Below are 12,225 nucleotides of genomic sequence, written 5' to 3' on the forward strand. Positions count from 1 at the left end.
GAAACTATGGGGAGAGAAGGAGGAACTGGATTGGGAGAGAGGAGAAAAGAGTCCAACCAGCATCTTCCATGTAAGTGCCAAAGCTCAATGTGTCTGCAGTGTGTGCTAATTTCTAGGTCTTGGCTTGATCATGGCCTATTTTACAGTTCTTAAGTATTGAAAAATGGAAAATATTGGCATCACATCAGACGTACGTGAGTCAGGTTGGAGGCTTTCAGGAGCTCCTGAGGAGAGCGAGAACCAAAGTAGAACAGATTGGGTGGTCTGAGACCCAGGATCCTGGAGTAGACTTTATTCCGCACCTGTGGGAGAAATGAAACAAATATAAAAACACAGAGAACTGAAATGCAATCCATTTCTCCTGTAGTTTTCCCTGCAGTACAAGAGTTAGTATGTGTCCAGCTCACCCCCTTCCTGAAGTTGATGAAGTAGTGTGCCTGGTCAATGAAGAACAGCTCTAGAGCCGATCTCCGCAGGTTGTAGCGCCTCAGGTGGACCTCCCTTAGCTGTGACAAGGGCCTCTTGAAATCAAACCCAATGCCTGCAAAGATGTGCAGTCAAGAGCATTCATATTATAATCATGAATCATATCTTATCCTTGTTGTTTATCCTTGTTGAGCTGTGAACAGTCTGCCACTGTTTCGATGCTGGAGCAGGAGTAGACAAGAATGTCTTCTAAGCGACTGAGGTGTTTTGTTGCTGGATGTAGTAATGAACATAGTAGTCGTCATTTACTCCTGACATCCAAGTCGCTGAAGATGCAGAGGATTACTTTTGTTTTTTAAGAGAATGCACCCCCGATGTACCTAAATGCGTCTATGTTTGCGTGAATCATTCGGAATTCAACTTCACCTACAGTAGAAGTGAGTGTAAGGGTTTTTTTTATGAATCTTTGCAATCCACCTTACCTAAAAATGTGCTAGTTAGCAAGTTTCATGGCTAAATGCGGCTAAAGTTTACAGTCTCTCGGTGAACTGCCCATCACCCCACAGAAGAAGGGGGCAGGGTAAACAGAGCTCATTAGCATTTAAAGGGACATGCACCGAAACGAGTCGCTGTTTTTGACAAGGTAAAAAGGGTGTTGATAGACTTTTCATTAAGACCTTAAATAATCCTATCAGTTTGGAGAATGAGCATCCGATGACCCCTTTAACAGTGACTACTCCAGTCTTCAGTCACATGATCCTTTAGAAATCATTCTAAAACGCCAATTTGCTCCTTAAACGTTTCTTATTATTATGCTGAAAACTGTTTTTCATCAAAAATATCTTAATTCATGTTCCAAAAAAGAAAGAAGGTTTCTACGGTCTTACAGGTTTTGAACAACATGAGGATGAATAATTAATGACATAATTTTCATTTTTGGGTAAACCATCCCTTTAAATTGTAATAATATTTACCTTATTACTGTTTTGTTGCATGTGTGATTGAATAAATGCAGGCATTGTAAGCATAAGAGATTTCTATCATAAAATATTAATTATTTCCTTAATATATTTAACTTTTGACAGAGTAGTGTACACGCATTCATTATGTGAACACTGAATGGAGGCTTATCAGTGAGACAAACAAAACGGGCTTGGCTGGATGATGGGATATACAACACAATACAAGCTGTTACTCACCTTCCTCTGTCTCCTCTTTCTCACTGCTGCCATCGTAGAAGTACAGGTGGTGCGTTGTGACCTCCAGACGACCTGGTACCACGGCAACAATAGTGATGAGCTCACACTCCTCTGAGAGCACCAGCTTTTCTTTCTGGCTCTCCTCTTCGCCCTCCTCCGCCCTGAGAAAATACATGCACACAATCACACCCTGCTGAATATACTCTCAATCACACTAAACCCTCTCAAAAGCTGTACACACAGGTATCAAAAAGGCGGAATATCACTCAAATGATTCATTCAAAATCACTGATTCATTCAGGCACAAAACACTACGTGTGAACGCATAACTGTTAATTCTGCTTTGGCTTCATTGAGGTATTCATTTGAAATAGATTAAACAGACATTAGGACACTCACTCATCAATGATGACTATATCCTCATCCTCTAGTTTGTCATCCTCCATGTCACTAACTTTGGCTTCCTTGGCAACAGCGAGAGGGATGGGCTCGGTTGAGCTGCGTGGACTGTCAGCTCCTGGAGAAAAAAAAAAAAACGTTCTGGTTCTCAAATCTATGGAAGCCCATTTCTGCCACTGAATAAAAAATAAAGGTTTTTACGACTTATCTCACAATTCTGATTTTTTTTCTCAGAATTGTGAGATATAAACTCACAATTTTGTGAACATATTAGTCTTTTTTTCTCCTCATAACTCGACCTTTATAACTTTATTTTTGCAAGTTTGTATCTCGCAGTTGTGAGAAAAAAAAAAGTCAGAATTGCGAGTTTATATCAAACAATTCTGACAAAAAAAGTCTGACTTGCGAGATGTAAATTTGAAATTATTATAAAAAGTCAGAATTGTAAGATAAAAAGTTGCAATTACCTTTTTTTCAGTGGCGGAAACAGGCCCTACAAATCTGATTGGCTAATAAGAGTGCAATATTATAGTCCAACAGAACTCCAATAGCTGTTTCACTGTTTGTAATTGTATCACTCCATTTGCGGTACTTCTCACAGAGAGTGTCACGGCAGATGCCCAAATCCACTACAATTTTAATAATATTGCTCTTTTTGTGTCACGGAATGTAGTTTTAAGAGGTTTTCAGATGAGAATGTACTTGTTTATAGTTCAAATATGCAGTTTGTTAGTAAAGACAGTGTATATTTGAAAATTTGAGGCAACGTATTTTATAGAATATTTTGTATAAATAATAGTGGTTTTTAATACTGTATTTTATATAAATAATAGAAGTATTTAATACTGTTTAGTACTGAGAAAGTATTGGGCGCATGTGTTCATGACGGTGCTTTTAGTTGCATTGTTCCGCTGTAGATGTAGATGGTGACAAGAGACTGTTTTTATGAGTCAGCAGTAAAGACTTTTACACTGAAAAAATAAATGCTGTCATTAGTTATTTTTAGTTTCAACATCAGCTTAACACAGATAACAAATGCACTGAGCAGCACTGTCATCAGAAATCGCTCTTAACAGATGAAAGGATATTAACGTTACAACAAAGATAATGCTTTCCTCAGTGAACATTCAAACTAACGTTTTATCGTGAATATGGGATTGAGCTGAAGAATAAATGCTGTATCAGATGCAGGCAATCACACTCGCCCAGTCCATCTCTCTCTCATAATACTCTACTACACATAATACAGTGAGCTTTTAATGCAGTAATACAAGAAGCTTTTAATGAAGCAACTTTACGTTCCTTCGTTACAAGTAAGTGACATTTTCGAATTAGCAACGGAGGCTTGGGCTCAGCTGTTAAACTGTCAAACTTAGATCTGAATCTGTGGTGGAAGGAAGTAGTTCTGCTCAAAAGAGGGCTTTTAAAGACACTCCATTGTTTATGTATTTACACACTCGTGTTGTACTGTTGTATAAATGCAATATCACACTCATAGACGTGAGATATGGCTGTATATCAGCACACTATGATCGGCCTGTGGCCTTGTGCCTATGGCCGAATCACAGCCGTGCTGATATACAGCCTTATCTCACATCTCAGTACTTATTTTCTACTTACTTGCTCATATATCTGGTCAAAGCAAAAGGATTTTACAATCATTCTGAAATCTAGTACCAGTGTTGCCAAGTCCTCAGATTTCCCGCGGAATTGGGCTAATTTAACACTGTTGCCGCAGATTGTTTTTAATGTCCATGGGTTAAAGTGACCCCAAAAATGCCAAAAATTGCCAGATGTGATTTTTAACAGAGTAGCAGTTGAGTGGGTTTTGTTGTGAAAACCTGGCAACCCTGTCTAGTACTCAGTACTTATTTTCTTTAATATCATTAATTCACTGATATTCATTTTACAGATTACAGAAACATTCTATACATTGATACTAACCCATGTTATCTCTCAGTGCACTGGCATCATTGTGGGAATCAAAGCTGTAATTTGGCACCAGCTTCAGACGCATCTTAGAGTACGTCTCTGCGCTCGACAGTTTCCATTTCACCTCCGGCTGAACCCTGAAACACAAACACTTCCACTCAGTCCATCATCACACACCGCAATATAATCCCTGAATATACAGCATCAGCGTATACAACTGAACCTCACTTCAACACAGCGAGCTACAAACGTCATACAAATAACACAGACATCAACAGGACACTAGAAGTTTTAGCAAACATTACGGTTGAACCACTGACATCACATGGACTATTTTAACAATGTCCTTACTACCTATCTGGGGCTTGAACGTGGTAGTTGTGTTGCTGTTTATGCAGGGTCAGAAAGCTCTCGGATTTCATAAAAAAAATCTTTATTTGTGTTTCAAAGATAAATGAAGGTTTTACGAGGTTGGAATAACACAACGGTGTGTAATTAATGACAGAATTTCCATTTGTGGGTCGACTATCCCTTAAATCTCTCTATATTCTGATGAAGTGCAAAATACATGAGAGATAAATGACAAAAAATGCATTATATTCACTAAGACTCTGAATATTTTAATGCATGCAGACCTGAGTGCCCAGGCTCCTCTTTCGCTGCTCAGTAACCTGCGCAGTGATTTCCAGTGCCTCCACACCACCCCCTGGTGGCTGTTAATCATTTTCTGCACACTGTGGTAACGGCTGTTCTCTGTGCGCACTCGTTTCAGGTATGGGTCAGTGATGAGCTCCTGTAAAGAGAAGAATACAAATAGTGTATGTTATGATATGTGGAATGTTTGAGATGTGGAATGAATAATCCCGGTATTCCCAAGCAGTAGAAACTCATGGTCTGCTCGTTGAGGGGACTGAATGGCAATCTTATGTTTACCAGATCAACATATTTCCTCTGTGTTTGAATAAATGGGGTTAACAGACACCTGAAACTTGGCTTTGCAGTCAGAACGGTCCTTGTCTCTTCTCTGTGCAGTGCTCATGAGGTCATCAAAGCAGGAATTCCAAAAGTTGGACATCAGGTCATGACTCTTGCCAAAAGTGTCTAGCTCATACTGCTGCATTGTGGGCTCCACCTACAGGCATACATTATGAAAAGTATTTTATAACATATATAACATATATAACAACATAACATAACATAACATAACATAACATAACATAACATAACATAACATAACATAACATAACACATTATAATATAATAATTTCACAAATTAATGTAGAAAATAATAATTTTAATTCTATTATAAATGTACACTAAATAATATATAAAATATTCAGGAATATATATTCATATATTCAATATTCAGTAATATAATATAATATAATATAATATAATAATTTCACAAATTAATGTATAAAATGATATTTTAATTTGCTTGTAGACAGCCAACAGTTAGAAATAATATAATATAATAATTGCACAACTTAATGTATAAAATAGTAATAAATAAATTTCTGTTAGAAGTGTATGCAGTTGTTTTCAAATTAATAATTTGTTTGTAAACAGTCAATAGTTAGGATTTCATATAATATAATAGCATTATATAATTATTATAATATAATATAATATAATAATTGCATACATTAACGTATAAAATAATAATTGTATTTTAGTTAAGCCAATAGTTTGGATTTTAATATAATATAATAATATAATAATTAAAAAATTAAAATTAAAAAATTAAAAAATAATTTTAATTCTATTATAAATGTATGCAATTTATTTAAAATTACTCATTTGTAAACAGCCAATAGTTATGATAATATAATATAATAATTACACAAATGATTGCATAAAATAATAACTTTAATAATATTATGCGTTTATACAATTTATTTAAAATTATTAAAATTGTTAAAAGTAAAAACAATATATTTGCATTAATTTACATATTAAATAATTTAAATTAATTAATAAATGTATACAATGCATTTGAAATGATTAATTTATAAAAGTGAAATAACATAATACAATATAATTCCATAAATTAATGCATACAATAATTTGAGTAAAATAGGTATTTTAATTATAAATGTATAAAATTTACAATTAAAATAATTTATACTGTATACATTTCTAATATAATTTAAATAATTAGAACTACTGATGTGTTCTATCATATTGCTGTTGTTGCCATTACTCTGGTATACTGTAATGTTGAACATACAAAATACACACATTTTTTTTTTCTCTTTACTGCTCCCTGCACCTAGACACATGTTTGGGTATAGTGTAAAACCTGGTTTACTTCCCGATTCAAGGCATGGTAATATACCGTGTGATTTGTATATATGAACAGTCCAAACAGGTCAGATTTATAAGCACATGCTGTCACACGCCAGCCTTCATAAATCATCTCCCAGTCACTCTGGCATGATGTCTGTTTAATTTAAACGCATGGTTTGTTTTGGATTTGTGAGATGAGATGAACAAATCTGGATTTTTCTGTCTTGTTTTGGCAAAGGATGAACAAAAGAGTCTAAATAAAGAGTTTATCATCACAATGGAAGCAGATTTACCGAAGTGCCCTCACGCTAAAACAAACACACGCCCACTGAGCTTTAGAGAAAGAGTCTACAGCTCAGATGCTGGACCAATGCTGAAATCAGCTTTAGCTAAACTCAAATGAATCCAAGACGATTATAAATAGTATGCTACAGATGTGTATAAAGAAATGGGTTGTTTCAAAGAAAAAACGCGTGTATAATCCTTCAGGACTGAGCTTTGTGTGAAATGATGACCTTATCTTGTGTTTGACTGAGAATGAGCGCTGAGAGACTCATTTCTGACATTCTGCATCCAAAAAAGGTAAAACAAAATAGGTTTGTGGTAACATATACTGAAACGGCTGCGGCAGAGAAGCTGCCAGCTTATCGTAAGGTAAACAATCTAACCGGGTGCCTGCTATGTGAAGTGTGTCTGTGTGTGAGGGAGATTGGGCTGTACTGACGTGGTTCTGGTAGAACTGCTGCCACTCAGCAGTGCTGCAGTAGTTCTGGAGATCCTGGGCAAAGGAAGGGCTGCCATTGGTGGCAGGCAGATTGGGGAGCATCTTCTGAAGGTTGGTGCGATCCGCATGCTGGTCCAAAAGCGCTCGGACGATGGGAACCAGCGGGCTCAGCAGAGCCTCGGTGCCTGGGTCTGAACCAGAGTTCGCAGGCCAAAGTGGTGCACCAAGACGACCCAGAAGAAAACACACCTCCTCCCAGGACAGACATAACACAGTTTGCAGGAGGCTATGAAGCTTTAAACATGCCATCTCACACACCTGAGTGAAAACAAACAAAATGAAAAAACAAGCAGATATTACACGCTGCTGTCATGGTTTTGGTGTTATTTGTGTTTGTTTTATTTTTTGTTCAAATTATACTTTTATTTTAAATGTGTAATGATATTTGATTATGTGTCGAATAACATGCAATCATTATATATGTTGTCTCAAACAACACAGCATAGAATCATATTATATATTACTGTATTCTCGCAATATATGTATACCAATAGATTTATTGCTTATTACATATTGCCCAGCATATAATTTTTGTGATATAGACAATATACTACAGTACAGTATATACTACCACTGAAAATTACTTTGAAACAAGTTTCATTCAGGAACTGTAAGTAAATTTCACAAAATTATAATTTTCCTGTAAAATGTACTACAATAATCTTTAATTGTAACTTCAATAAATCATTTTTAAATATTACAAAATAAAAAAATGACATTTTATGTGAAGAAATATAGACATAAAGTAAACTGTTATACTATATTATACACTGCAAGTATAGTATAGTATAGTATAGTATAGTATGGTAAGGTATGGTATAGTAGTACAGTATTGTATAGTATATATGTATGGTACAATATAGTATGGTATGGTATGGCATAGTATAATAGTAATATAACAGTATTATAGTAATATAATATAATAGTAGTATAATAGTATTAGTATTGTATAGTATACAAACTGAATAATAGCTTAATGTTGACTATGTACTGCACAGTACAGTACAATATGATATGGTATAGTATATCAATTAGTATAATATAATAAATAAAATAAAATAACATAATATAACAAAATATAATATAATAATATAGTGTTAGTATAGTATAGTATATATGTATGGTACAATGTAGTATTGTATGGTATGGCATAGTGTAATAGTAATATAACAGTATAATAGTAACATAATATAATAGTAGTATAACAGTATTAGTATAGTATACCAATTGAATAATAGCTTAATGTTGACTACATACTACACAGTGTATAGTATAGTATAGTATAGTATAGTATAGCATGGCATAGTATAGCATAGCATAGCATAGTAGTATGGTATGGTATAATATATAAATTGAATAAATGCTTAATGTATGACTAGACTACATACTGCAAATTGTATAATAGTATAGCATAGCATTGCATAGTATAGTATAGCAGTATGGTATGGTATAGTACAGAATGGTATGGATGGTATAGTATATTATTCCACTTGGATAATACCTTAGTGTTGACTACATACTGCACAGTGTACAATACTATAGCATAGCATAGTAGAATGGTATGGTATAGTATAGTATGGTATGGTATGGTATAGTATATTATACCAGTTGAATAATACCTTAATGTTGACTACATAGTGCACAGTGTATAACAGTATAGCACAGCATAGCATAGTAGTATGGTATATGGTATGAATAGCTTAATGTTGACTACATACTGCACAGTGTGTAGTATAGTACAGTATAGTATTGTATAATATAGTATCGTATAGCATAGCATAGTATAGTAGTACGGTATAGTATAGTATAGTATAGTATGGTATATCATATTATATTAATTGAATAATCGCTTAACGTTGACTAGACTACATACTGCAGAGTGTATAATAGCATAGCATAGTATAGTAGTATGGTATGGTATAGTATAGTATGGTATGTATGGTATAGTAAATTATACCAGCTGAATAATAGCTTAATGTTGACTACATATAATAGTATAATAGTATAGCATAGCAAAGCATAGCATAGCATAGTAGTATGGTATGGTATAGTATAGTATATTATACCAGTTGGATAACACTTTAATGTTGACTACATACTGCATAGTATATAATAAAATCAATTTAATGGATACAGCATATTTTGTGTACTATATAGTATACTTACAGCATATAGCATACATTTTTTGTGTGATACATCAGTGCTATTTTAGTATTATACATTATATAAATATAAAACTTATTAAATTATGTGCTTTTGCCATTTTATTTTTTAATATTGTAGATTGTTTAAAAATAATATTTCCACTTAACTTTAATTAAATTTTATTTCTGTTTCAGGTTTTTTAGTAATTCAAAATGATTTTACTTCACTTAGTTGTCAAAGTAACATTTTTAATTTTTAATTTTAATTCATTTTATTTTGTTTCAGCTTTATTTAAATGAACAAAAACTATTTTTATAGTTTACGTTTTACCAGATACAATATATATAATGTACTACATTGTTCTATAATATACGTTATTAATACAATAATCACCTACTGGACTATACATTTTTTTTAACTTGATTTTTTTATAAAATGCACAAGATGCAATAAACAGTAAGCTATTATTTGTTTCTGAATACACAGTGTTCAAAATCATGTTGGAACACTGTGTTAGATCAGTGTTCAATCAAGATTTTCTCTGACTGATCATGCACACCTGTGTTGCGTCCCCTTGTTAGTGTTGTTTATCTACTCATGTTTGCCTCTTGTCTGTGTCTAGGGCTATTTCTGAAAGCTTTCACTCTGAGTGGCACTTGTTTGTCAATGCTTATTACAGAGTTCCTGTGAGCACAGGAGCCCTTTTTATGAGCCCACTTTCATTTATGGTTTGAAGGGTGAATTTAAGTTTATCCAATTAATAATTTCTATGAATATCAAAGTCATCTCAAGCCTTATGGTCAAAATAAACACTTGCCTAATACCCAATGCATGTCAAATTAGCTAAATTCATTTTTAAAATAAACATGCATAGTGTCTTCTTACATAGTACACAACCTGTGCAATTTGAAAGTCTTTTTTTTTTTTTTTCAAAACAACAACAAACAACTTTTATCATTATATCACTTTACATTAAAAAATAATTACAAGCATAGCACTGTATAGTCAGACAACCTTGTTATAGAAAACAAACATGCTCTTGAACTATAGACTGTAAAGAGCCACGAGGCGGGTGCATGTTTTCCCAGACTGCCTCACAGTAAGTCAGTTCCTCATTCAGTTGATATGATCTAATTTGAGTGTGGGATGGGTTTGAGTGAGTCTGGAGGAGAACGATAAAAAAACCTCCACATATACCCATATATGGCCATCTGCTCTCCAGTGGAATGAACTGAAGCTATTTACAAAGAAAAGCTCTTTAAAGCTCAAAGGCATATGTAATAATCCAGAACATGACTATGTGTGTGTATTTTCAACACTCCACCTGTAGAAGGGAGTGTACCTAGTGTCCCATTTCAACACCATGAGTGATTTTTAGTTCGTTTTGTTTGACACTGTCATAATAATTGTTCAGTTCATCAAAATCAACTAATAAAAAACATATTTGTAAAAGTCAAAGTGGAAGAATTTTAAAACACAACCCTGGAATCCTTATTAAACGGTGGGGGGTATATGTGTTTACCTGTGGGTTCTGCTGCTGCTGAATGTATCCAGTGATGATTCGCAGGCCGATCAGAGACATCTCTTTGAGCTCAGAGGCCCCCGCTGACCCAGGGGTCGTGTGCCATGCCTGCAGCCTGTCCAATAGATTCACCACCCCCTCAAAGATCTGCCACAAATATAGACATAGACATCATGCTCATTCGCAAATAAACACATTGTATACAATAAAAAAAGCAAAATTAATTTGTATACTTATACAAATTAATTTATAATACATGTACAGCTGAAACTAGAAGTTCACATACACCTTGCAGAATCTGCAAAGTGTTAATTATTTTAGCAAAATAAGAGGGAACATAAAAAATGCATGTTATTTTTTATTTAGTACTAACCTGAATAAGATATTTAACATAAAAGACATTTACATATAGCCTACAAGAGAAAATAATAGTTGAATTTATAAAAATGAATCTGTTCAAAAGTTTACATACTCTTGATTCTTAATACTGTGTTGTTACATGAATGATCCACAGCTGTGTTTTTTTATTTAGTGGCAGCTGTTAATGAGTCACTTGTTTGTCCTGAACTGTCAAACTGCCTGCTGTTCTTCAGAAAAATTCCCATAAATTATTATTTTTTTTTTTTTCAGCATTTTTCTGTATTTGAACCCTTTCCAACAATGGCTATGATTTTGAGATCCATCTTTTCACACTGAGGACAACTGAGGGACTCATATGCAGCAATTACAGAAGGTTCAAACACTCACTGATGCTCCAGGACGAAAGATTATGCATTAAGGCATTAAGGGGGTGAAAACTTTTGAACAGAATGAAGAGGTGTGCATTTTTCTTATTTTGCCTAAATACCATATATTTGTTTTATTTAGAACTGCCCTTCAGAAGCTATAGAAGATACTGACATGTTTCCTGAGGACAAAATAAGTTAAATTTACCCTGATCTTCAAAGTTAAAAAGTTTTCACCCCCTGGCTCTCAATGCATTGTTTTTTTCTTTCTGAAGCATCACTGAGCATTTGAACCTTCTGTAATAGCTGCATATGAGTCCCTCAGTTGTCCTAAGTGTGAAAAGATGTATCTCAATATCATACAGTCATTGTTGGAAAAGGGTCAAATACACAAAAATGCTAAAAAAAAATTTGTGGGATCCAAAGGATTTTTCTGAAGAACAGCAGGCAGTTTCACTGTTCAGGACAAACATGGGACTCATGAAAAACTATCACTAAACAAAAAAACTCTGCTATGGATCATTCAGGTAGCAACACAGAAAAATCAAGTGTATGTAAACTTTTGAACGGGTTCATTTTTAAAAATTCAACTATTATTTTCTCTTGTGGACTATATGTAAATATCTTATTCAGGTCAGTACTAAATAAAAAATAACATGCATTTTGTATGATCCCTCTTATTTTGCTAAAATAATTAACATATTGCAAATTCTGCAAGGTGTATGTAAACTGAAACTTCTGGTTTCAACTGTAAATGCAGTACATATGAGTTTCTATGTTTGAGAGACAGTGTCTTTATAGCTG

The 12,225-nt window shown here is 34.0% G+C and overlaps 1 protein-coding gene across 1 annotated transcript in view; it reads right to left on the bottom strand.

The window, feature by feature from the left end:
* nbeal2 (neurobeachin-like 2) overlaps positions 1-12,225 on the bottom strand; it is a 90,538-nt gene that overhangs the window by 19,059 nt on the left and 59,254 nt on the right. The window contains 8 exon segments of the mRNA XM_051130813.1: positions 195-541; positions 1,626-1,786; positions 2,025-2,142; positions 3,969-4,093; positions 4,592-4,749; positions 4,939-5,088; positions 6,970-7,287; positions 10,697-10,843. Coding sequence (XP_050986770.1) covers positions 195-541; positions 1,626-1,786; positions 2,025-2,142; positions 3,969-4,093; positions 4,592-4,749; positions 4,939-5,088; positions 6,970-7,287; positions 10,697-10,843 — 1,524 coding nt within the window.

This window comes from Labeo rohita, chromosome 16 (genome assembly GCF_022985175.1).
Source record: "Labeo rohita strain BAU-BD-2019 chromosome 16, IGBB_LRoh.1.0, whole genome shotgun sequence".
In the NCBI taxonomy this organism is placed as follows: domain Eukaryota; kingdom Metazoa; phylum Chordata; class Actinopteri; order Cypriniformes; family Cyprinidae; genus Labeo; species Labeo rohita.